The sequence below is a fragment of the Lepidochelys kempii genome, chromosome 9, assembly GCF_965140285.1.
Source record: "Lepidochelys kempii isolate rLepKem1 chromosome 9, rLepKem1.hap1, whole genome shotgun sequence".
In the NCBI taxonomy this organism is placed as follows: Eukaryota; Metazoa; Chordata; order Testudines; family Cheloniidae; genus Lepidochelys; species Lepidochelys kempii.
The window spans coordinates 91,716,150-91,743,656 of NC_136388.1; the positions used below are offsets into that span (position 1 = coordinate 91,716,150).

Below are 27,507 nucleotides of genomic sequence, written 5' to 3' on the forward strand. Positions count from 1 at the left end.
GAGTGCTGGCATCTCCACCATTCACCTGAGTCTGTACATTTTGCCTTGTGACGTCTGTGCGAACTCCAGTAAAAACCTGTGGGTTGCACTGCAGACTATTTGTTGGATACAAATGATATGCTCAGTGCAGTACACAAAAAGAGATGGGAGCCTTTACCCTCAAGGAGCTTAGCACTTCTGTGAACAAAGCACAGCGAGAGAGAGAGAGATGGCAGGACAGTGAGTAGTGTATGCAACTCACTGCACTGTTTTTGTCTGGACTTTCGGGAGGTTTATAGAGGAGCCTGATTAGTCATTGATCTGCAGATAGCACCTATCCTCTATATGTGACTTTTGTATGTGAGCAGGAAGAGGTACTTGGGTCTGGATGTAAACCAAGGCTTGGAAATTAGGTAAGTAGATTTTGGCTTTTCAGCTGTTAACATCCATGATATTATTGGGTACATCACACCACGTTATTGTAGAATGCCTTGGGTGGCAGAGGATGAGCTGTCTGAATATTCCCATTTCGGAGGGTGGGCTCATTCCACCGATAGATGGTTTATGTAGTGAAGGAATCTGAGAGGGACAGTATCTGTTCCAGATTGCCTGGAAGGAACTGAAGATGTTTTCAGGAGGGCGGAGGAGTGACTTTGCTGGGAAACAGAGGACCATCTGCTGATGTCTCACAAAATTTAAGGCAGATATAGGTTGGTGTCTGGAAGGCCTCATCTGCCAGTTTACCTGGAGTATTTAAACACTTTCTGGGGAAATTCCGAGGGATGATTTGCCTCCATCTGTTCTCTCATTGGATGATGGTTTATATGGATAGTTTCCTATTAATGCTCCTGGGCTCCGCTGGGAGAGGAACTCCAAACTAACTGACAAGCAGGTTCATGTACAGTATTGTCTGTTGACATATGGCCTTGCTGTTCTGGTTTTCCTCTTCAGTGTGCCACCAGCCACCTTCTGAAATCATACATCAGCCAGTCGTTCAATCCATCAGACTATGCCAAGTGCTGCCTTAGCCTAGCCCTTATGTGAATGGCAACTTGAGTTACCTGATCAGACACTCAGTTGCAAAGAAAGTCTTGCACAACGGCCTCCAGCTATGATAATGGCAGGTGTATTTCTGAATCATGGCTAGGGCTGAGCCAGCCCAGGAAAGCAAGGTTCTGTCACAGGACCAGCCCCTGAGGCTCATTGGAGGTTTGGATAAAACCCAAACACTCTATTACTGGCTCTCCCTGCAGCTTTACCTGTGTTGCCTTTGCTGTCCTGTGAGGGAGACAGACAGTGGCCTGACTCCCCCCATCCTGTTCCTGGCCAGAGTCCAGCACCCTCTTCCTGAGGTGGTCTCAAGGATCAAACAGTCAGTGCCACATCTGCTTTTTCACAGGCCGCTGGGGGTGTGTGTGTGTCCCCTGCCCTTCCCAAATCCACAGGGGTTAGAAAGCAGCTTGTTGTCCTTTGCAGATAAGCATCAGGGAGAGGAGGAGACAGTCCAGTACCAGCCACTGCCAGATAGAGAGGCAAGGGCAGACAGAGCCCACGCCTATTGGCACCCTCTCAGCTCTGCCTGTCGCACTAGCTGTGGCTAGCAACAGGGAGGAAAGGCCCCATTCTCAATATCTAGTGGCTCCTTTAGGGTGCTTTGGTAGCACAAAGAGACCATAAAGGAAGTGGATCTGCCTTAGTGGGAATATCACTAGCACAGAGGCTTCACTGGGACTACAGCTACACTATGAGCTAGGGGGATGAGTCCCCTCCTCAGACCCAGCGTGTTTCCCCTCTCTTGCTGCCTACAGAACAGGTGAGTTTGGCAGGAGGCAATTGGACTCTCCAGTTCCCCCTCCCCCCCCAGGTAGGAAGATGGGGGAACAGCCACCTACCTCCTCTGAAAATCCCTGACAGGGGAGTCCTAGCAATAAATAAGCATGATAGGATCAGATCACCAGCTACCTTTGTCCAGGAGGCAGCAAAGGTAAAAGTGTGTTGTGGTCCTTGTCCTTCAGGGGAAGAGAATGGAGCCAAACCTTGGTGTGCTGGTGTTCGCATGCTTGGCTAGAACCTGCCTTGCCTCAATTGGGTTCCAGCCAGATATTTTGCAGCAGCCTAACTATGGCTTTCAATGCACAAAGCATTATGTGGCTGCTGGGTCTATAAGTGAAGGCCCTTAATGTAAATAATCTGCATCAAACATTGTTGTAACTATACAAAGACCCATCATGCTTATTAGGGATAGGGACGAAGCCCTGTTTAAAAATTTACTCACGGCAAGCATTGAATGAATTGTAGCAGGGAACTGCATTCAGTCCAGTTACCCACACTTACAAAATCTACAAGGGCCCTGTGAATTAAATGCAAAGGACATGAGTGCATGGTTATAAAATAACACAGAAAAGGTCACTTGCATGTGGGGGCTCTGCGGTTTGCACTGTTGTTGCCAGAGATTTTCTGTAGATGTGTGCAATAATTTGGGTTAGTCTGTGTAATCATGTCTCCCTCTAGTGGCTAGCCCCAGTGAATGTAACAGCCTGCCAGCTACATAGAGCTGAAGGAAGTTTTCAGTATCTCAGACAGGTGAGATTTTTTATGCTGAAAATCCTGTATTTCAGTCGCTGCTGCTGACTGCCATGTATGTATTTTCACAGCTACGATTCATTAAACATGGCTCAGCAACTCAAACCCAGGCTGTGCTCTTTAGCTGGTAGACTGGAGGAGAATCCAAAGGTCACGGAGACTGTCTAGGTCACAGCTTCCAGTTGTCAGTTTGCTGACTTTAGCACAGGCTTTTAAGCATTGCTGTTAATAGGCTTGAAACAGAACCACCATTATCCTATCCATGAAGAAAAAGTCTTCATTATGCAAATTTTGATCTTAAAGCTTTATTCATGTGTTTCCTGGCAGGCTTTTCTGTTAATCTCAAGAGCAAGATTGCTTGGAATTACCATACACCCTTGTTAATTGCATAAAAAAATTATAGCAAAGGTTGTTTTTGCCATAATCAAGAGTAATTTTGATGAATACTTCTGAAGTCAAATGTTCCCGTGGCAGTGCGAAGGAGTACAGCCCCCGCCACCCCAAGGCGGGGAGTTGGATTAGTCTCCCTGATGGGGTGGAGGGAGCTGTCCAGGAGCCAACAGTGATGCCCTGACCACACACCTCCCAGCCTCACTGCAGATCTGAGCTGCTGCTGGTGTCTGATCCTTCTGTAACCTTATGCCAGTGGCAAATTGGATGTAGAGGAGCTCTGCTGCATCATGTTTTCTCTCCAGCACGCCCCTTTCCCCTACAAGAAACAAGAGGTGGGAAGCTTCGCAACCTTCTCCAGCTTTCCACCAACATATCTCCCCTGCACAGGTGGAATTTTCTGCTGTCCCTTTCTGCCCAGTCTAAATCTGCTTTGCTTCACGTGAGCAGCACAGAGTAAGTTTAGTGGATTGGAATATTTGGCCCTAAATAGTCAGAGGCTCTTAAACCACATTAATCTGGTGCTAAAGTTTTTAAAATTAATCTCTTTCTGGAGAAGAAGCAGATTCCTCTGGAAATGGTCTCCTTTCTCTTATGTGGGTGTAAATCTGGAGTAACTGCCTTGATTAGTCTGGATTTACACCAGTGTAGGTAAGAAACATATTTGGCTCTGGTCTTCTCCAGTTCTACCCCAAATAGTTTGAAGAGGAAGGTGCAAAGAAGGGTGTGCCTGGGGGCCTTCTGGGGATAACTTGTCATAGTAGTATCCTCACAATATGGCAGATGATTTGCGGATTGGGAGGAAATGTTGAAGCCTTTAGGACACATCTAGCAGGTATCACCTCCTCACCACCTCCCTCTTAAGTGACTACCTCAAAGTCACCCCAAGGTTTCCAGTACAATTGTGTTAGTCCTCCAGTTAAAGACCCAGCTACACTAGACAATCAGTTTTTTCCAGTTCCCTGGATACAGTGAAACCTGCCTTAAAGCGACTACTCAGCTCTATTTTGTGGCAGTTCTACTCATCCCAGTTTGCCACGTGAATCTGAGACGATTTAGCTCACATTCTACCCAGCACGTACCATTCCATAGACTATGGGCCCCTCCTGTCTCTTATTTACATCAATGGTTAAGACCTGCAGTGATTTTATTGGGAGCAGAATCAGGCCTATATCTAACTCATTGGATACATCCCTCTCCACTAGGTCAATATATTCATAAGGGGCTAAGGGCAAAAATTAATTCCTCCGCCAGCTATTGATTTATATTTGAATGGAAAATGCTGCTGACTCTAAGACTGCAATGCTAGAAAAGGTTACAAGAGCTTGTAGTTTATATCTAAGGGACTGCATTTCCTTGGCAGCTCTTTGAGATTAGACCGATCCACCAGAATTCAAAAGGAAAAGCAAACCACGTTTATTTCTGGCTTTTAAAATGGAGATGCATTTCAAATCTCCATTTGGAAAACTTCAAGTGAAGTGAAGACCATAAAAATGTTTCGAAAAGTTTGATTCCTTCAACGCTTTCCTGAATGTAGGTGTCCCCCATGCACACTTCCCATGTTACTGTGTTGAAAGATCATCCCTAAATACAATAGCTATATTATTATAGGATTGAGCTCACCTGTGTGTATGTGACTGTCATCAAGCTCTGGTATATGGGAGGAGAATCCATAGGCTAAAAGCCCAGATAGAACCTGTTAAATGTTATCAGGCTCGGACATGCTCCTCTCCTCTGCGTCCCATCCCAGGATCAGCTTGTCAGTGCTGAGCTATGCGGAGAAGCTGGCTGGGATAACTATTTGGAATAAGGTTTTCTGGAATAATTATTCTGCTTTATAGCGCACTAATCATTGCAGAACAAAGTGATTTTTACTCTGGAATAGAGTTTCCCAGCATAGACAAGCCCTCAGCTTCGCCACACCTCTGCACTGCAAGCTGTGGTCTGGCCTACACCCAGGAATGTTTGGGCAGCGTGATGAGGTAAACCCCCCCTGGGGGAGGAGCCCAGGAGTGAGTTAACAAGCTACAGTGCCCCCCCCCTCCCAGTTCCCTTGCAGAAGGTGTCAGGCTTGGAGGGAGAGGTTAAAGGGGAGAGCACAGCTCAGGTTAGGGGTTGACCGGGAAGGAGAGCAGACCACCAGCTCTCTGCGAGAGGTCTCGCTGAGGCCAGGAACTGCTTGAGAGACTGCTGCTGGTTAGCACCTCCCTGAGGCAGGAGAGATATCTACATCCTTGAGAGCCTGCTGCCTGCCATACCCTCCCTGAAGGAGGGTAGGCCTGACATGAGACAGTTGTTTGCTACCAGTGCCTTGCTTGCTGCTGTGGGGTAGGAGTGGGGCAGGGGGTATCTCCACCGCAAGAGAGAAATAGCCAGATAAATCCTTTCTTGGTTGGGTCTGACAAAACCAAAGTTTTGATAGTGTTTGTCTCAAGCCCAGGGTGACCACTGACAGCCACTGTACCACGGCTGGTAGTGCCTAGGGAAGCGGCCAGTTAGGGTTGCTGTCCAGCACAGAGATGTCCTGCAAGGCATGACACTAGCTATCCCACCAGTACTTTCTTAGACAGGTAAGAGTGACCTTCTGTACAGCAGAGCCAGCTATAGCCTGTCATGTTACAGCCTTGCTCATGATCAGAGTTCAAACGCAGTGCAGGCGCGCAGTTAGAAACTGCGAGTTAGGTTGTTACTCCATATGCAACGTGGCTGTGTCAGCAGCCCTGCAATCAGATCAGCATAGGCTGTCCTGTGAGCACATGTAGAGGCCCATTGAAGTCAAAGGGGCTCTATGCTGGTGCAGGGATTCATCTACACATATCAGATTACAGGACTGAGACCCATGTGGGAACTCAGCCATGTTACAGACTCTGTAAAACTAGGTGGGCCTTGGGAATGTAAAACATGGTCTTAGGCTAAACATATTTCTTAGACGTGGTAGAACAAAGAGCGGAGATCCCGTCAAAGGAATGTCCCTACAAGTTAGAGGCCAAATGAAGAGATCCTCACTAAGTCAGGAAGTACTGAACACATGATTTTGAAAATTTGCAAATGAGTAAGCAAACTCCAAACACCAGTAAAAGTAAGGGGAATGTCACAAAATTACACGTATTTGGCAGTTGTAGTCCAGGGTTTATTAATTATAACTCATATTATGACAGCACATAGAGGTCCATGGATCAGGGCTCCATTGTGCTAGGCCCTGTACACTCTTATCCCAAAAGGATGTCCCCTGCCTCCAAAAGCTTACAGTCTACTTCATAATTGTCACGCTGTCTGGAATTCACAACTGTGCGTGCCTCCCTCAGGACAGACTGTCAAAAGCAGGACAGACATCCCAAACTATTCGATAATTAGATTTCACCAACCCAGTAACAAAATATGAACTCCTGGGTCACAGTCTTACCACGAAGTCACAGAGAGTCCCTTTAGACTCTCCAGGCTGTCATGCCACCCATACGAATGTGACAGTGATAAATGGTCACTTAAACGAAAAAAAAAAAATCACAAAATATTCAGGTTGCTTCCAGTAACAAGAGATCACTCACTTACCCCAGATCAGTTGGTACCCTCGATCTTATACCAAAGACAGTGCCCATAGTTAGTCCTGTAATAAACTATCTAAAGTTTATTAACTAGCAAAAAGAAAAATAAGAGTTATTTACAGGTGAAAGCAAGCACACACATACACACAAACAAGTTAACATCCATGGTTTCAAAAGGTGACAGAGATGGAGTAATCTGTAAATTCAAATAGTCTTTCAGGGTAGACCCAGGTTGACCCTGTGGATTTCTGTGTTAGTTTAGTGTCTCTGGCCCTGTGAGAGTTCAAACAGCAAAGAGATGAAAAAAACTTCTTGTGACCCCGTTTTATCTTTTACATTTGGCCTTCCAGTCCATGAGAGGAGCTCCCTTGCTGGTAGCATTTCCAAGGTGTGATTGGTGACTAGCCCTGTCCCTTATATTGTGATGGTCTTTAATGGCCTGTTTGAGCTTGATAGGCCTTCTCAATGGGGCGAGGGGACAATTCCTGTGCCTGGGGTCACAAGTTCAGAGCAAACATTTTCAAAGTTTTAAAGGAAAACTTACATATTTCCTTATAGCGCTGAGTACAAGGTAGATTAATGCAGACAGCAACTTAAAAGCATTTCATAGAGTCTAAACCAGGCGTGGGCCCACCAGATGCTTTAATCCATCCCGCTGCAGGGCTCTCGGAAGCAGCGGAATGTCTCCCCTCCGGCTCCTACGTTTAGGGGCTGCTAGGGGGCTCTGCACACTGCCCCCACCCCAAGCACTGCCCCCACAGCTTCCATTGGCTAGGAACTGCGGCCAATGGGAGCTACATGGGCAGTGCCTACAGACGGGGCAGAGCGCAGAGGTGCCTGGTGGCGCCTCTGTGTAGGGGCCAGAAGGAGCACATGCTGCTTCTTCCAGGAGCTGCTTGAGGTAAGCGCTGCCCGGAGCCTGCACCCCTGAGCCCGTCCTGCGCCCCTGCCCCAGCCCTGATCCCCCTCCCACTCTCCAAACCCCTCGATTCCAGCCCAGAGCACCCTCATCCCCAGGCCCAACCCAAAGCCCACATCCCCACCTGGAGCCCTCACCGCAACCCCCTGCCCCAGCCCAGAGTCTCCTCCCTCACCCTGAACTCCTCATTTCTGGTCCCACTCCAGAGCCCACACCCGCAGCCAGAGCCCTCACCCCCTTCTGCACCCCAACCCCAATTTTGTGAGCATTCATGGCCCCCCCCCCAATAGAATTTCCATACCCAGATGTGGCCCTTGGGCCAAAAAGTTTGCCCACCCCGGTCTAAACACTGAATACATTCTTATAAGACAAACACCTATTTTGAATAAAAATAACATACAGGTGAGCTGGTTTGGTTTCCAGCTATGAGTTTGTCAATTCTTAGCTAATGCCTATGGCCTTGGCCAGAGCTGGTGCTTGTTTACCAGTAATATCTTAGTAAATGTTTTGAACCCCACTCTGTGAAAAGAGTGATGTTTTGGTAATGGGTGGTCCTTGCAGAATGCTGCAGTTTTACCTCTGCTGAGAAAGTGGGAGAACCTAGAGTGTGTCAGAGAGATACAGGTGGAGTTTAGTACAGTTCTGCTATAAACAGTGGCTTGGCAGTCTCCCAAATGGTTGGTAATACAATACAGAGTCTTTCATGTTAAGATCACCTGTTCAGTTCTGTGCCAGGTCTGGAAGTTATCATCTTCTCGGATGACTGTTGTATTGCCAGGTCTTTTCACCTTGGTCTTCAGTCTCTACTGGACAAGGGACCAAATTGTGTAAGTCCCCATTGCCCGTTTGCTCCCTGGTGTGCAGTGTCCGCAGAGAAGCTAACAGTGCAGAAAGATGTAGGCCATCCTGGAAACAGATAGGGGTAGCTGGACCTCTGTATCTGTGCCTACACATAGCACAGATGTCTGCACTGATGCATTTATTCGCAGGAGCAGCACCATATAGAGAACACTGAACAACTTTCATCCCATCCCTGAGAGGACTGACCTGTGGGCAAGGCAAGGAAGCTTGCACTTTTTCTGCATTTTCTGTACCTATTCTGCAGGCACCTCTCAGTCTCTGGGGCCATCAATTTAGTACCTTCATAAGCATTAAATTCCAAAGCCCTTGAAAAGAAGCTGAACATATTATATATATCTATATATTGTGAAAGACCCAGTGGCGTACAGGAGTCTGATCGAAGGCAAATATACTGGCCACTGGATGAATAGTTTTCTGTTCCCTGAGTGACCAGAGCAGGGGCTGCGCGAGAGCAGTCAGGAACCTGCTAGAACCAATTAAGACAGGCAAGCTAATTAAGACACCTGGTGCCAATTAAGAACATACTAGAATCAATTATGGCAGGCAGGCTAATCAGGACACCTGGTTTAAAAAGGACCTCCCATCAGTTAGTGGAGTGTGTGTAAGGAGCAGAGAGTGAGAAGGTGTGCTGCTCTAGGACTGAGTACAAGTGTGATCAGGAGGAAGATCCTGTGGTGAGGATAAAGAAGGTGCTGGGGGGAGGCCATGGGGAAGTAGCCCAGGGAGTTGTAGCTGTAGCTGTCACCTAGATGATACAGGAGATGTAGACAGCTGCTATCCACATGACCCTAGGCTGGAACCTGGTGTAGAGGGCGGGCCTGGGTTCCCCCCAACTCCTGATTGACACAAGAGGAGTTGGCCTGATCTGTGAGCAACACCAGAAGGGAAGGTCTAATTTGGAAAGGGATCTGGCCAGTCCCTGACCCACTAGGTGGGAAAACAGAGACTGTGGAATTGTTCTCTATTTTCCCCCATGCTGGCCAGTGATGAGGTTAGCTGAGTGAACAGCAGGTTTGAGTCTCTAGCAGAAGCGGCCAAACTGAGAGCTGCCATGAACCTCTGAGGTGACCAAATCCACCAAAAAGCGCAGGACCCACCAAGGCAGATGAGGAACTTTGTCACTGAAATGGGAGGGCCTGGGCTATAGCAGAATACGGTTCATGCCTAGTAGCATAGGTCCCATAACAATATGCTAGGTGTGAATTACAATGCTATAATTCAACCCTTGTCAAATAGTAGTGCTTAATTAGAATATATATAATTGTGGGGAAAAAAAGCTGACTAGGACAATTGGTTGTTTGAGGCCTCCTGCTACTGAAAATAATGAGAACAGAATGCATTAGCTACGAAATAGCTTCCACCTTTAAAGAGCATTGAGTTCTGATTAAAAATATTGTAGAAAAGCAAGGGAGATCAGAGACCACACTGAAAGCCAAAAGCAGTTGTTCTCAACCTTTCCAGACTACTACTGTACCCCTTTCAGGAGCCTGATTTGTCTTGTGTACCCCAAGTTTCACCTCACTTAAAAATACTTGCTTACAAAATCACATATAAAAATACCAGTGTCACAGCACACTATTACTGAAAAATTGCTGACTGTCTCATTTTTACCATATAATTATTTAAAAAATTGATTACAATTTGAATATTGTACTTACATTTCAGCATATAGCATAAGAGCAGTATAAACAAGGCGTTGTCTGTATGAAATTTTAGTTTGTACTGATTTTGCTAGTGCTTTTCATATAGCATGTTCTAAAACTAGACAAATGTCTAAATGAGTTGGTGTACCTTCTGGAAGACCTCTGTGTACCCCCAGGGGTATGTGTACCCCTGGTAGAGAAACACTGTGACAAATCAGACTTAACTCATGTCTTTTGGTTGTATTTTTTAAAACTAACTAAGTTGCAACAGCAGGGTTGGCTTCGATTTGCTACCTTAACTCTAAATGTCCTTTACAGTGTTACGGTAGTTGTGTTGGACCAACTTCTGTTGGTGAAAGAGACAAGCTTCCGAGCTACACAGTGCTCTGTTGTTCAAAAGTCTGTCTCTTTCAGTAACAGAAGTTGGTCCAGTAAAAGATACTACCTCACCCACTTTTTCTCTCTAAATGTCCTGGAATTCTTAGAGTTAATACTGCAGTTCAGCATCCTTTGATTTTGTAATTGTTATAGCAGTGTAGAAAATGTCTTTCATTTTGCCTATTTGTCGGAGTGGAAGAAGTCATTGCAAACTCCTGGAGAAATGCCTGTTCAGGCTCTTCTTAAAATGCTTTTTATTCAGCCGATCGGGTTACTCTGGAACAAGGGAGTGACTAAAATGCAGACTCTCCAGGCCAGGCAGGCTCAATGGTTCATTCCTGCGGGGGAGAATTTTTTGATCCAGAATAGAATTTTAATTTAAAGACTGACCACAACGGCTTTAAAGCAGCTGTTCTGCTCTGTTGTGTTACTCCATACATGCGTGTGAAAGGGCAGATAATAGCCTCTGTGGTCTGGTAGTCTGTGCTGTCAGCCTGCTTAGAGAGCACTGAGGTTATGGGTTGCTGGATAGACAAACAGGAGGTGCTGAGCCACTGCTGGTGTATAAATCCAGCTCTCTGAGTGCTAAGTAGTTTATTAGTCGTAGTAGTAGTATCCTGGTAGTGCCTAGGAGACCCAGTCATGAACCTCATTGTACTAAATGCTGTACATTTATTAGGTGTTTTACAGTACAGCCCCAGCACCCTAGTCATGGCTCAGGAGTCCATTGTGCTAGGTGCTATACAAACAGTGGGCAGAAAGATGGTCCCTGCCCCACAGTGCTTGCAATCTAAGGCTTTGCTTTTTAAATTTAACTGCAGTTGTAAAGGCTGGTGCCCATTTATGGTAAAACCTTGATATGGCATAAGAAATACGGCATGGTTGGACCTACCCAACCTTGGTGTTGGAAAAAGGAGATTATGATGAAAGGACATGGCTCAAAAACAGCTTCCGAATAGCAGAATAAACATTTCCATACAATGGACACCAACACTTTCGGGGTTCTGTTTGAAGGATCTCCTTGATGGAATTAATTAGTAACCAAGCCACACTCCAGAACTGGTATGGTGCGGGAAGGGAAGGAGAAGGACAAAAATCAGTGGAGACCAGGTTTGTGTAAAATTTATAAAAATTGTCCCCAAATCCTAATGGACTGTACCCCTTTCAACCAGCCTTTGAACATCAATAAAGGATATAGCTGTGGCTGTCTCCAAGCCTTGCTCTGCCACTCTGCAAAGCAGTGCCTATTTGTCTTGTTCCATTTCAGTACTGCAGGCCACAAAGTGTCTGCAAAAACTAACAAGTCCACTTTCGCTTCCCTTGACTTCAGTTGGAGTATTCCCATTGACTTAGATGGGGACAGGATGAGGCACAACGGAAAACCTTCTTTTACTGGCACGCGGCAAATGATAAAACTGCGCCTGAAGGGGAAAGGCGTCGGGCACGACTTCAATCTGCTGTAAGCAGGAACAAATTGGCAGTGAACATCACTCAAGCACAGCTTCTAAGGCCTGGATTTTTTTTGGCAGGACAGCAACCTAAATATCTAGCATCAGGAATCCTGCACAGAGCTCTATTAATGGCAATGAGGGAGGGAGCTGGAAGAGAAACTAGATTTTAGACCAACAAAATTCGGGCAACGGGGGTATGGTTAAAGGAAAAACAGCTTAAATATATTTAGTGTGTGCTCAAGGCCTTGTCTACACTAAAGGGAAAAGTCGATCTAAGCTATGCAATTTGAGTTACGTGAATAGTATAACTCAAATCGACGTAGCTTAGGTCTACCTACCACGGGGTCCACTCTATGCAATGTCTCCCGTCAACTCCCCTTACTCTTCTCGATCAGGTGGAGTTCAGGACCTGACAGGAGAGTGATAGGCGGTCAATTTATCAGGTCTTCACTAAATTGACCGCTGATGCATCGATTGCTGCAGCGTTGATCATCTGGTAAGTGTAGACAGGCCCCAACAGAAGCATTTCTAAGACTTAGGAATAAAACTACATATCATAAGGTTCCTTGAAGAGTAGAAACAAATTCTAATATAATAATACTTTGTGCTTATGTAGCACCTTTCATCTGAACTTATACTTTACAGATTTGTGGAAGTACTACTGCAGTTGCATTATGTGGATGGAGATGCTGAGGCAGCCAGCAGGGAGTCTGTTAGAGTCAGGCATAGAACAGATTCTCCTGAGTACAAATTACCTGCACTAAATACCAGGCAAAGGTAAAAAATATGCATGTGTGTGTGTGAGCTGGATTTTGAGCATTTGGCTGGGAACTGCCAAGTTAATTACTGTTTAATAACAGAATGAGAGTAGTGTTTTTATCTATTAGGGTGAGCACACAGGTGTGTGTAGTGTATTGACAAGGTGCTTGCGTATTGATCCATAAGGTTGTAATATGTCTCTGTTATCCTCCTTGGGTGAAACAAAGATGTTGTCAGCTTTAATTAACTGGCAATGTATTATTAATCTAGCCAACACCCAGGGAATTCCTCTGCTTAAGTTGCCCTGGAAAGTGATCTTTGATGACTTGCATTGGGTAACCACTGTGAAATGGATTGTGCCAAATACAGTAATTCATAGGTAAGATTTCAGTGAATAAAGACATTCCATATATTGGCTCTTCCCAAATCCTCATGGAAACTTGGGGAAAAAATAGCCTGATTTTTAACCAAAAAAGTGTCCTGATTTCATTCTTTGTCACTTCAGTGAAGGATCTGATGCAGGGTTCATGTACCACTTATACCCATAACGCAGCCATCTCCCTTGGGTGAATTTCACCCAACATGGAGATATCCTCTTTTCACTAGGCTCTGGAGCTGTGAAATTTTGACAAGGCTGCCCAGCTCCTGGTGGGCAGTGAGGAGCTGCTGGCAGCTTCCTCCACTCCTGGTGGGGAATGGGGAGGCGAGAGGGGGAGGAAGCAGCCTGCCAGGAGTTTGTGGGGCAGCTGGGCTCCCGTTGGGGAGCTGCCAGTGGAGCTGAGGGTGCCCCTCCAAGGTCGGTGGAAGCGCTCCTGGTGGACGCACCACCTACCTAAGAAAGGTAGTGTGGACATCAGCCACTGCAGTAATTAATGCGGTGGCTGTAAGTAGACCTAACGTAGGTTGACCTATCTTTGTAGTGTAGACATAGCCGAACACAGCCCAGTGTTACTACAGATCTTCCAATTAATGGGGCACTTAGCCCTCCAGATTTTGGAGATTGCAGCACTAGCTCACAGCTCCCCTGCTGTTTAATCCCATCATAGGTGGGAGTTTGTGTAAATGGCATGTTTAAAGTGCTGGAGCACCTTCCTGAATTGAAACTTATTTGTAATGGGGGGTGGGGAGCATTTTTGGAAAGGCTGTTTCTTCCCTATCTGGGTCACCTTCTCTATTCGCTGTATTTTTTTGCATCTGGGTGTTCGGTGTTTGGGTTTTCTGAAGGCGGGATTGTTCATTGGCTTGTTACTACTGCATGGGACTCAGTGGTGGGTATAATACCAGGTTATGTTTCTACTAGAATATTAATGCTTTAGGGCAGCAGCCAAGAAGCGTGCAGCAGCAGATCTTTAGTTAAACTTGAGTAGGTGTATGAACATTGTTCAGCTGATGGTTCTTGCCAGTCAGAGTTTATATCCACATTCCCATCTCAAGTCAGTTATGCTCTGTTCTTTGATCTCCTGGGGAGGCTGACCCTACCCTGCTGAGGCAGCATGTTAACTTTCACAGTTTAAATGCTTGCCCTGGACTTCACTGACTATCGCTCCTTTCATTCCACAGTCTGCAATGATGGATAACCTGGCTGTGGGAATGGAGTGTGTGGCACGTGTCCAAACAATCACAATATCCAGAACATTTGGTCACTTAACTGGAAACCAGTACTTGAGCAGTGAGGATGCTAATAAAACTCTCATGGCAAGAACACATGGAGCTGCAACAGACGCTTCACTTCCTTAGGCCTCTTTGAAAGTCCCAGCCGGAATGAACAGGATGACGAGGAAAATATAAAGGTGTTGTTTTTAAAAAGACATTGTCCAGGTGCTTTGTGCAGGGTCAGGGGGGCTCTTACTCAGACATGGCTTGGATTTAACTAACCATTTTCAGCTGTGGAACAGCTGCTTAAAGAAATCCCTTCCCCCCCAAACCCTCCCCTGACATTTCAGAGACTAGGGCATTCTTCATAGTTATTACATGTTAGGTGCAGTTTCCCTCTGCCCCTGCCACTCTGAGCTTTGCAAATGCTAGGGTTGGGGAGTGCCCAGTACAGCCCGATGCTGAGGCCTTGTCTACACTGGCAAGTTTTCTGTGCAGTAAAACAGCTTTCTGCGGTGTAACTCTTGAGGTGTACAGACTACAAAGCCACTTAGTGTGCAGTTGCAGCGCTGTAAATAAACCACCTGACGAGAGGCATACAGCTTTCTGCACTGGGGCTACAGTGCTGCGATGCCAGTGTAGACACCCTAGTCACAGGGCCGGTGCAACCACTAGGCAAACTAGGCGGAGGAGTGGAGGTGAGCTGGGGCAGGGGGGCGTGGGGAGGGCCGCCTGCAGCAAGTAACGGGGAGGGGGCGGCGCACAGGGGAACCACTCCCCGCCCCAGCTCACCTCTACTCCATCTCCTCCCCTGAGCACCGCCCTGCTCTGCTTCTCTCCCTCCCAGGCTTGCGCACCAAACAGCTGATTGGCGCCGCAAGCCTGGGAGGCGGGAGAAGCAGCGGTGGTGTGCTCCAGGAGGAGGCGGAGCAGAGGTGAGCTGGGGCGGGGAGCTGCCGTGGGGGGGGTGTGCCTCGGGGGGATGAGGGGCGGGCACAAGGTGGAAGTTTCGCCTGCGGTGCGAAACAACATTGCACTGGCCCTGCGTGGTCAATCAGAGCACTGCAATTGGCCTCCGGGAGGTGTTCCACAATGGCTGTTCTTCTCTCTCTGGTCATCGGTTGAACTCCGTGAGCCCTTAAATTCCTTGGGAATTTTGAAAGTCCCCTTCCTATTTGCTTGGTGACACGTGCAGTGGTCTCAGCACATCTTTCCAGGTGACCAGGCCTGCTCCATGCACCACGCGATCGATTTCCCCCGCTTGGAGCAATGCTGAGCTGCTGGACCTCAGCAACATTTGGGGAGAGGAGGCTGTGCAGTCCCAGCTGCGCTCCAGCCATAGGAATTATGATACCTCCGGACAGATTTCACCATGCATGACAGAAAGGGGCCATGACTGGGACACACTGCGGTGCAGGGTCAAAGTGAAGAAGCTGTGGAACGCCTACCACAAGGCGCAGGAGGAAAACTGCTGCTCCGGGGCTGCGCCCACGAGCTGCTGGTTCTACAAAGAGCTGGACGTGATCCGCGGTGGTGACCCCGCCCCCACAGCAATGGCCCCTGTGGATACTTCGTTGGTTTGCGTGCCAGTCAAGAGTGGGCTGAGTCATGAGGAGGAAATCTTGGACGAGGATAGGGAGGGGGACCCAGAGGCAGAGGACAACTTGGAGGTCAGAGATGCGTGCAGCCAGGAGCTCTTTTCTACCCCAGAGAAGGCTAGCCAGTCACAGCTTGGCGAAGCACAAAGAGGAGAGGAGGCCCTGGTAAGTGGATTTGATTTTGGGAATCACTGAAGCGAGTTGTTGGGGGCAGGAGGGTTGCAGAAAGCAGGCTTGTGTTTGTGTGATGCATGTAACACCACATGCCTAGTCTGAGCGGCGGAATGGGGTGTTCATTGACTCCCTCACTTCATGGGAATCTGCCTCAGATCTCCACGAAACTCTCATGGAGATACTGGGCAATCTGCTGCCTCAGGTTCTTTGTTTCTTGCCCCATTAAGGGTTTCTCGCCCCATTTCCCGTGCCACTCTGCTGTCACTACGGGGGCCGGGGACCGTTGCTGCACACAGGCAAGGACCAGAGTGGAAGCTGCAGTCTTGAAGAAGACCCTCCCTTGATTACCTGCTCACCCTCAGCAGCGAGATATCTTCCATAATGAACACAGCCTGTGGAAAATGTGGAGACAGTAATGATTATAAGGCCATGCCTACAGTTCCGGCTCTCCCCAAGAGCCACCCAGTGGACAGTACAGTCCTGGAACACTGATTTCCCCTGCCCCTGGTTACTCACCATTTTGGGGGTCTTGTGGATCAATGCTTGCCTGGGGTCAGCCAGTTAGTGACAGGCGTATGGCTGTGTTTTAAATCACTAATTCAGTGGTCTGTGTGTTGCTTCTGTAAAATGTTGCATTTTGGCTTCACAGATATGACCTTGGGAGTCCAGCCTCCCTCTTTGTTATCGCCAGCTGAACGGCTGCGCAGAATTAGGAAGCGGACATGAAAAGCTGAAGAGGACTTTCTGTGTGATGTCATGATACACTCTGCGGCCGAAAAACAAGAATTGAAGGAGTGGTGGGACAGCAAGAAGAGGAACTGAAAGGAGAATGCAGCACGCCAGAACGAAGACATGGAGCGACTCTTGAACATTATGGAGCACCAAACGGACATGCTCCAGGCGCTTCTAGTACTGCAAACCGAGTAGCTCTGTTCCTGCCCTTCCCTGCAGCTGCTGTTGCAAAACTCTTTTCCATGCACCCCCCAGACACCGCCAGCACACTCTGATCAACCTCCTGGCTCCCCTCTCTACCCGCAGCATTCCACTCCTCTCCCGTCACAGTCCAGCATTGCAGACTCCCAATACACACTGCACTCAACACCCATCCCTCTGCAGTTTAGCCCCGCTGAAGTACAGTACCCTCTGCACTATATTCCAAAAAACAAGGTGGCATATGATACCTGGACATACAGAAATCTTTAACCATCCTGGGACCCTCCCCTCCCCCACAGTTCTGATGAGTTTTTGTGTCTCTCTCTCCTCTGGTTGTTGTTTTTTAATGAAAGAATGGTTTTGGTTTGAAAGCAATATTATTCCATTAATTGAAAGCCACCAGAGCCCTGCAAAACAACATGCAGTTTTCTTAAACCTTTACAGTGTATAGTCTGCACCAATCACAATCACCTCCTAGCATTAGCATTACAAGCACGGCATTCCCAAGAATAGCAACAAATATTAGTGGCTTTCAGCTTCAAATTGCTGCCTCAAGGCATCCCTGATCCTTATGGCCCCACGCTGCACCCCTCCAATAGCCCTGGTTTCTGGCTGTTCAAATTCAGCCTCCGGGTATCAGAGTAACAGTCGTGTTAGTCTGTCTTTGCAAAAAGAAAAGGAGTACTTGTGGCACCTTAGAGACTAACCAATTTATATGAGCATGAGCTTTCGTGAGCTACAGCTCACTTCATCGGATGCATACCGTGGAAACTGCAGTAGACATTATATACACACAGAGACCATGAAACAATACCCCCTCCCGCCCCACTGTCCTGCTGGTAATAGCTTATCTAAAGTGATCAGGTTGGGCCATTTCCAGCACAAAACCTGAATTTGAGAAAACCTGGATTTGTGCTGGAAATGGCCCAACCTGATGATCACTTTAGATAAGCTATTACCAGCAGGACAGTGGGGCGGGAGGGGGTATTGTTTCATGGTCTCTGTGTGTATATAATGTCTACTGCAGTTTCCACGGTATGCATCCGATGAAGTGAGCTGTAGCTCACGAAAGCTCATGCTCAAATAAATTGATTAGTCTCTAAGGTGCCACTAGCCTCCGGCTACTAAGCCTCAGTGAAGCTTTCACCCTTCCCTTCACAAATATGGTGCGTACAGCATGCTGCTATAAGCATAGGAATATTGTCATTGGCCAGGTTCAGCCTCCCATATAGGCAGAACCAGTGGGCCTTTAAAAGGCCAAAAGCACACTCATACAGTCATTCTACACTTGCTCAGCCTTTTGTTGAACTGCTCCTTGCTGCTGTCAAGGCTCCCCATGTATGGCTTCATAAGCCAAGGCATTAAGGAGAAGGCAGGGTCTCCCAGGATCAAAATGGGCATTTCAACATCCCCTAGGGTGATCTTCTGGTCTGGGAAGAAAGTCCCTGCTTTCAGCTTCCTGAACAAGCCAGTGTTCCGAAAGATGCATGCGTCATGCACCTTTCCGGACCAGCCTTCATTAATGTCTGTGAAATGCCCACGGTGATCCACAAGTGCCTGGAGAACCATAGAGAAATATCACAGCCGATTAATATACGCAGTGGCTAGGTTGTCTGGTGCCAGAATTGGAATATGCGTGCCATCTATTGCCCCTCCGCAGTTAGGGAAACAATGTCATGCATGTTGCCCAGAGTCTCTGTCTTTCAGAGCAGGATGCAATTAATAGCCCTGCACACTTCTGTTAACACAAGTCCAATGGTAGACATTCCCACTCCCAACTGATTAGTGACTGATCGGTAGCAGTCTGGAGTAGCCAGCTCCCACAGTGCAATCACCACGTGCTTCTCCAATGACAGGGCTGCTCTCATTCTCATGTCCTTGCGCCGCAGGGCTGGGGTGAGCGCATCACACAGTTCCATGAATGTGGCTTTCCTCATCTGAAATTTCTGCAGCCACTGCTTGTCATCCCAGACGTGCAGGATGATGTGATCCCACCACTCAGTGCTTGTTTCCCGAGCCCAAAAGCAGTGTTCCACTGTGGTCAGCACCTCCGTGAATGCCACAAGCAATCTCGTGTCGTAGCTAGTATGCGTGACGAGATCAGTGTCAAACTCCTCTTGCCTTTGTAGGTTAAGGAATAACTCCACTGCCACACGTGACGCGTTAGCGAGAGGGAGCAGCATATTGGTCAACAGTACAGGATCCATTCCTGTAGACTGAAGAGGCAGAGTGCGCAGTACACAAACTGTTGAAAGACGGCGCCAAATGCAGACTGAAGCACAGGGATTACTGGGATACATAGTAATGCATAAGGGGGCATTGGGACAGGACCCAGGATGCCCCACGACCCCCACCCCCTTCCTCTTAGCGGCAGAAGAAGAAGAGATACTCTGTGGGATAGCTGCCCAGAAGTGCACTGCTCTGAATACCACTGCAAGTGCCACAAGTGTGAACACACTGTTGCGCAGGCAGCTGACAGTGTGAACGCACAACCGCAGTTTCCCTTCAGCACTCTCTGAGTGGCAATGTAACTGCTGGCGATGTAACTGCCAGTGTAGACACACCCTGAGACAGTCCCCAGTGCTACCGGCACCCAGGAATACGGATCGGTGTCTATCACAATCACTTTGCCACAATACTGTAGTAAAATAAGGGGTGGTAAAGGAAGAGGCAGAGATTAAACTGCCCTTGAATAGACTAAAATTTGGACATTTGAAAAGCCAACATTTGTTGGCTGAGCTGAGACTGTAAGCCCTCCTGGCCATTGACCTATTTGTGTTTGTAAAAAGCCATCAAAAATAATTAACCAAGGATTCACTAGCTGAACTGCGTCAAAGATAGGAGGGCCACAAGATTTGTGGGGACTGGTCACCTTTTTCTGCTAGAGAATTTCCCCTAATCACAGACAAAGTCAGTATTGCTAACCCCAAATGTTCAAAAAATCATGAGTCAGGCTCACCAAAAATCTCGATTGGCTTTAAAATCATGAGATTAATAGATTTGGTGTTTTTTGCCTTCTGCTTTTTGAGCTTTTAGGGTGCACTTGAGTCACATTTTAAAGCTTTCTTCACAACCAAGAGGGTGAGACACTTACTTTTTCTTTAAGAACAAAGACTGAAATCATCACATACCCACTTGACTCCAGGAGCTGGGGCTTTAAAAGAAAACAATAATTATCATGAGACTCATGCCAAAATCATGAGAGTTGGCAACACTGCAAAGGAAAAGCTGTGAAATAGACTCAGTGGAAATATGCACATTTCTCAAATAGTTTTCAGTGCCTGAGGGTGCATCATGCCTCCTTAGCTTTAGCTGTTTTTCTTCCAGTAGGAGTTTGGTTATTCTCGGCATTCCTGGGGTAGCTGAGCATATTGCATGGAAGTAAGGCCCCTTTATGTTCTTTAAAAGAAAAGGAAGCTGTAACTGGACACATATGGTATTGTGTTTCCACGTATTTGTAACAGTTTGATGGAGGAGCTGCAATTTGCCTCTGATGGCACATTTCACCAACTGCATTATCATATGTAAAAAACAAAAGATCCTGCCGGGACCTGTTAATTACACAGCCTTGGTGTACAGCGAATCAGTGCCCTTAACATTTATTTAATCACTGAGAATGGGGGGGACGGGGGGGGGGGGAAGAAAAAAAGGAGGGGCAGGGAGAGGCTTTTGGAATACAAATATGAATGTTAGTATTGCTACCATATTCCAGCCTTCAATTAGCTTTGCACCTACTACAAAGTGCCGCTGTGTTAAAAGGGAATTCAAGTAGAGTCTAAGGGCTAGTTTACACTGGCAACATTAAAGTGCTGCCACTCTCCCAGCGCTCGTAAAAAAACCCACCTCCACAAGGGGCGTGGCTCCCAGCACTGGTGCACTATCTACATTGGCACTTCACAGCGCTGAAACTTGCTTGCCTTCAGGAGTGTGTTTTTTCACAGCCCTGAGCGAGAAAGTTGCAGCGCTGTAAAGTGCCAATGTCGATAAGCCTTAAGATGATGCAGTCCCATTGGGTGAGGTTTGCAGCATTTCATTTTTGTCCCTTGTCACTCTGGAGATTTTTATGGACCTTTTTCTTTCCTCTTTGTTGTATGTTTCCTTTAAAACACAGACATCAAGGATTATGTAGCAACATTGGGAAGAAGTGAACCCCTGTAGACAGAATGGAGGCTAGAGAGAGACATACAGTATGGGAAAGGCAAATCCATACAATACTCAAAGATATAGAAGGTCAAGGCGGTGATGTTCTCTGCATTAAGCTACAACGCAAGCTTTCTGGAGCAGGCAGTGTTGTTTGTACAGTACCTACCACATTGGAGCCTTGATCACACACACACACACACACACACGTCATGCTATTATAATATTACTAAAAATAAGATGGGTGAGGTAATATCATTGGACCAACTTCTGTTGGTGAAATAGACAAGCTTTCAAGCTATACAGAGCTCTTACCGAGGTCTGGGAAAGGTATGCAGAGTCACAGCTAAACACAAGGTGGAATAGATTGTTTAGCATAAGTAGTTAAAACACATTCTAAGGAACCATTCAAGGTGAAGTGGCCCGTTAACACCCCTGCAGTCATGGAACAAAAACGGGTGGCGTGTCTGCAGCAGAGTTAGTGGGTTACAGATTGTTGTAATACACCATAAATCCAGTATCTTTAAGACCATGCTTTTTAGTGTCTTGCAAAGTTGTTTATTGAAGCTTCCAAGCTCGTGCTTTGAAGGTGTTGTGCGGGTTTCCTTTGAGGATGAGGATTGAGAGGTCAGATACGGAGTGATAGTTTTATGAAAAGTACTCATGGATGATAACTGCTAGACAGTAAAAATCACAGTGTTAGCGCTTGTCGACACTTGAAACACTGCTGCAGCTGCGTCGCTGTAGCACTTCAGCGTAGAAACTACCTACGCTGATGGGACGGGTTCTCCCATTAGCGTAGATAATCCACCTCCCCCGAGAGGAATTCTTCCGTTGACCTAACACTGTCTACACCAGGGATTAGGTCGTCTTAACTACATTGCTAAGGGGTTTGGATTTTTCACGCCTCTGAGCAATGTAGCTGGGTTGATTTACCTTTTGAGTGTAGAAACCCATGGCTGGCCCGCGTCAGCTGACTCAGGCTCCTGGGACAAGGGACCATTTAATAGAGATGTAGACGGTAGGGGTTTGGGCTACAGCTCAAGCTCTGAGTCCTTCCCATCTCACAGCATCCTAGAGTCTGGGCTCCAACCCAAGCATCTACACTGCAATTAAAACAGCCCCTTAGCCTGAGCCTGAATCAGCTGGCACAGGCCAGCTGTGGGTTTTTAATTGCAGTGTAGACATACTCTGTGAGTACCTTTCCCAGACCTGAGGAAGAGCTTGATTTGGCTCGAAAGCTTCTCTCTCTCACCAACAAAAATTGGTCCAATAAAAGATATTACCTCACCCACCTTCTCTCTCTCTAATGTCCTGGGAACATTGTGGTTCCAATACTGCCACCTATAATAATACTGTCAGTTGTAACACATTCTGTGTCCCAGTATGGCAGATTAGTTCTGAAGACTAGTTATTCTTCCTTAACATTCTGGAATTAAAGGTCACATGCTCAAAGGTCTTCAGTTTGCATCATCTTTATACACCACTTTATACACTTAGACTTCAGTGGAATATTCACCTGCTTGAAGTTAGGCATTTGTCTGTATACCTTGATGAATTAGGCCCTCAGTCTCCAGCTGCTCAGTTCCCTGATGTGTTCAGCAATGGATGCTTTCTACTGCTGAAGTACCATTTACTTGGAGTGTGAGAGCATTTCCTGTCTCACGCTGCAGAGACTTTACTGGTAGAAGGGCACAGGAGGCACAGGATATTTTTTTGCGGGGGGAGGAGGGGTGAGGAGAGGGGAAGAGGAGAAATGTGCTGTATCCAGTGGAAGGTGCGGTACAAGCAGGAGCACTGTAGGCTGGGAGCAAGGATGTGGATTGGAGTTTGAGGTTGTATTCCATTCCCCCAGACTAGAGGGCCTTGGTATCAGTTTTCTAAACAAAAGGATTTGTTGATAAGATTCCACTTCATCTGTGGCGTTGTATCTAATACCTTATTGCACCCTGCCTGTCTCGCACGGCTTGCTTTCCACCATAGACATCTCCATTCTCATACAACAAAGGAGGATATAGTCTGTTCTAATTCATCTATGGACCGATCTAAGAAAAAATAAATCGCCCAAGCAGCAGCATAATACTCTTGAGTGCTTCCCTAGAAGGTACAGAAATACAAAGTAACTTAAAAACCATAGACCCTACATTTAAATCGTTCCCTTGTTTGCCACGTTTACATTTAAATAGATGGTAGATGAAACAAGATGTGATGTGTGAATAACTGAAATCAGAGCTGAATGGGTTATAATACTTTGTGACCACCGTGTGCAAAAGTTTTTCACTGAAATGCTGATACCTGCTTTCTGATGGACTAGTGCCTTTTCATTGTTATTGTCCTTGTCAGTAAAGCTTTAAATTTATTCATGAAGCAAGCTGGAGCTCAGGTGGCAACAGCTAAATCCATTTAGCAGTAGGAATAAGAGGAAAGCCATTTTAATGTTCTCTTGCAGTGCTGCAGTACTTAGCAAACCCAAAGGATATTAATTACTCAGCATGCTCTGAGATGTAAAAGCATGAATTTATCAAGACAAATGCATTCAGAACTAGGCTAAGTCAACAGTAATTAATGTGATGCAAAAAGACAGAGAAAAGAAGGATTAGTGGACCTACCACATTAGAATAGCATATAGTTTAGGGGCATCATTGGGATGTTAAATGATAGGAGATAGCTAAGATGTCGTGAGGCATCCTTAATAAATATACCTTCTGTTTGTCAGGTATACTCTTTGAATATGGGTATGTCCAGAATTTATATTGCCTGGACAGAGTGAATGTTAAGTTGTATGTTTAGCAGGCACAACAGCAAATTTTATTTTTTAATATAAAAACCTTTACGATTTGAATGTACCTTTAGGAACGGAGTGGAGAGAGTGTGTGTGTTTTGCACAAACATTATCTAAGCCATTCCAATATTTTTATGATGTTTAGCAAACATAATCGTGAGTACATCCACAGATGAGTGGCAACTAGAGAGATGAATTGGTAGGCTCCACTTGACAAATTTAAGTGTAGCATGTATATTTATACCAAATCCATTAGAGCAGACAAATGGAAAATCCAGAGATGACTGCTCTGCAATTTCACAGTCACAGAATTCTGAGAAGGCTGTCGTCTTCTTCATTGTTGGTAATGGGTCAGATTTAAAAATCTCTAAAACCAAAGCAATCTAAGGGAACAAGTCCAGCCATGCTGTATTGAAAGTTGTTTTACATTGTCAGTGAGTAATGAGTAAAGCCAATGCCAATTCTTTATCTCTAGGATATGGCGATGATTTTGATGACTTCAGTTTAGCAGATGCACTTGATGACAGTCCAACCAAGCGACGTAAGTACAGTTTACAGGAAAAAGCAAATAGCGATTGTGTGTGTAACTACCTGTGTGGATTATACGCAGGTAAAAGATGAGGGGCTTACATGACCCAGTCATCTTTTCCTGGTCAGATCCAGTTTCCTTAATTGTCGACAGCTAAAATAAACATTCCTCCTGTAAAATTTGTTTCTAACCTCGTGTTTCTTAATGTTGTGATGCTGGTTAGCAAGTCACATTGATTTAGCATTCTGACAGCCTATTAGTATTGAATACATGCTTCTGTGTTCCTAATCACTTGTGTGGTCATTCATTCATTCCCATATTTGCCTGGAATGCATTGTGTAATGCTTTTCTCTTCCAGCAGGTGTGAGCACTATTTCTGAGATTGTGATGTTCTGACTCTTACCTTTCTCCATTCTCTGCTTGCCCTCCATGGGTACATGTACACTGCAATTAGAAGCCTGCAGCTGGCCTAGGCCAGCTGACTCAGGCTCATAGGCCTGTTTAATTGCAGTGTAGATATTCAAGCCCCGGCTGCAGCCCAAGCCTGAATGTCTACACTGCAATTAGGCAGCCCCATGAGCCAGAGCCCCCTCGGGCCAGCTGCAGATTTTTAATTGGTGTGTAGACATACCCCATGGTTGAGACTTTCACAAGACTCTCCCTCTTGCCTGTATTGTTTTGCTTTGACAGTTGATTCCAGGAGCATTTCAATGGCTAAATACCCTATTTGCAACCACAAAGCAAGCTCCTAGTTAATCCCTTCCTGAAACAACAGGGATTAGGAGATCCTCCCACTTATCTCCAAAGCACTACGGAGACTAGCCCCTCACCTCTTCCCTCCATGAGTGCCACATGGGTTCCTGCAGCCCTGTTAAATGTACATAGCTGTCCTGAGACCTGGGAGAGAAGACGGGTTAGGGGCCACAGCCAAGTGTTTTGGGGAGGGTGGATAGCCAACCAGTTCTGCAGCACCCAGATGTGCAGCAGGTGCAGATGCCCTCTTCCTCCTTTGCACACCTGGTTTGCCCTGAGGATTGGCCAGTCCCTCCTGAAGCTGGCATATGCAGTGGGAAGCTGCAACCCTGCTCCCTTTCTGCCATGGCCCCATGATTTTCCCTTGAACAGTAAGTGGCCAGATGTATAATAAAGAATGTATAAATTACTTAATTATTTAATATTTATTATGGCTAGGTGACATTGCAGAGCCCAGCTGTTTAACACAGCCAGTTCTCAGGTACTCTGTTACACAGAATAGGCCTGGGGACAAATTCTGGTCAGTTTTTCACCCATGAACACTATGTGGCTGCATTCGTTGTAGAGAATTTATGAATGGCTGGAAGAAGCATTTTGCGCACACGATATGCTGTTCTCCTTTCCTGATTCTGCTTGTTCACAGAGTAGAGGTGTTCAGAAATATTCATACTGCCTTCAACCTCACATTTTTCTCTGCACCTGGCTGATTATTCCTAACCCCCTTTGCAACCTTCTGAATTCTGTCCAGATAATTCAGATAGACTTATCTCACAACGAACAGCATAAAGCACAAATTATTTTCCTTTGTAAGGATTCCAGGTAAAAATATGACCTCGCCCTTCCAAGTCAGTTGCGATGAAACAATGTGACATGACTGGCTCAGTTGCATTGGCATGTCCCATATCATGCTGCATAGTGTAAAGGAGTGTCCTGCCAATAGAGTCATTTCATTGCACAACTGTCCACCAGGCAATCTCTAGAGCTGTGGTCCCCAAACTTTTCAGGGTTGTGCCTTTCCGCCCCCCGGCCCAGCCAGGGCCAGGAATGGGGCCATGGCTTATGCTGGGGAGATGCAGACAGTAGTAAGGGGTCTGAAGCTGGGGCTCACCACACCCCACCGAATGTTCCTCCGTGCCCCCCTAGGGGGATGTGCCCCACGGTTTGGGGACCTCTGCTGTAGAGGAGGATAGTGCTCATTGGGTATAATGAAAACTATTTTTCTAGAACATTGTCACAGGATCCAGGTCTCATTAATTGAAATAGATGATCAACGGCATAATATTACAAAAATGGAAGAGTAGACATATCCAGAATAGAGCAGCAGTATTCAGATTTATTTTAATTAACAGCCAAAGAAAGACTAGCTGATTGCTGTATAGAGCAATTATATGAATTCAAAGAAGTCTGGACCCTGTCTCTAGATACAGTTGGATAAAAAAAAAGAAGTGTTAAGACGGCTCAAAGCATGAGAGGCCTCCATTCCACGTAACCCCTTTGCCTCTTTCCATGTCCGTCTTCCCCCCATCTCTCTTTCCCTCCTGGCTATTCATCCATGACTTCTCCTAGTCTATTACTGTGACCTCACCCTAACATGTTATGTCTGTGTGATATTGTCTGGTTTTGTGGTGTTTGGTCTTTGACAAGTTGTAAAATTGCCTAATTGCCTAATTCTGTTTGGTATCCAAATACTGCGTGTACCACAGGAAACATAAGTCATTTACTTTTTGTACTTTTCATTGTATGTTTCTTTATTAAAATCAATAAAAAATTAGTCACCAAAAAAAGCACCACTTTCACTCAAGCTTATGCAGCAGTGGGAGAGCACTATCCAGTGACAAGTTCTTACCCTATTTATACCATCTCTACAGAGCACTCCAATTGGGCTGCATTCAAAGTACTTTTACTAGCTTAGCACTCTAATATTCTTGATGTAGTTTCATGCTGTCATAAATATAAAGGGAAGGGTAAACCCCTTTGAAATCCCTCCTGGCCAGGGAAAAGCTCCTCTCACCTGTAAAGGGTTAAGAAGCTAAAGGTAACCTCGCTGGCACCTGACCAAAATGACCAATGAGGAGACAAGATACTTTCAAAAGCTGGGAGGAGGGAGAGAAACAAAGGGTCTGTGTCTGTCTGTATGTTGGGTCTTTGCCGGGGATAGACCAGGAATGGAGTCTTAGAACTTTTAGTAAGTAATCTAGCTAGGTATGTGTTAGATTATGATTTCTTTAAATGGCTGAGAAAAGAATTGTGCTGAATAGAATAACTATTTCTGTCTGTGTATCTTTTTTGTAACTTAAGGTTTTGCCTAGAGGGGTTCTCTATGTTTTTGAATCTAATTACCCTGTAAGATATCTACCATCCTGATTTTACAGGGGGGATTTCTTTATTTCTATTTACTTCTATTTTTTATTAAAAGTCTTCTTGTAAAAAACTGAATGCTTTTTCATTGTTCTCAGATCCAAGGGTTTGGGTCTGTGGTCACCTATGCAAATTGGTGAGG

At 46.1% G+C, this 27,507-nt stretch overlaps 1 protein-coding gene across 5 annotated transcripts in view; it reads left to right on the forward strand.

The window, feature by feature from the left end:
* The window catches only part of CD99L2 (CD99 molecule like 2), an 85,988-nt gene that overhangs the window by 20,784 nt on the left and 37,697 nt on the right, over nucleotides 1–27,507 (forward strand). For all 5 annotated transcript variants that reach the window (XR_012160616.2, XR_012160617.2, XM_073358348.2 and 2 more), the window contains exon 2: nucleotides 24,201–24,266. Coding sequence is in view for 3 of the 5 variants with exons in the window: in XM_073358348.2 (XP_073214449.2) it covers nucleotides 24,201–24,266 (66 nt within the window). In the remaining 2 variants the exon portion in view is untranslated. The remainder of the gene's footprint in view (nucleotides 1–24,200; nucleotides 24,267–27,507) is intronic.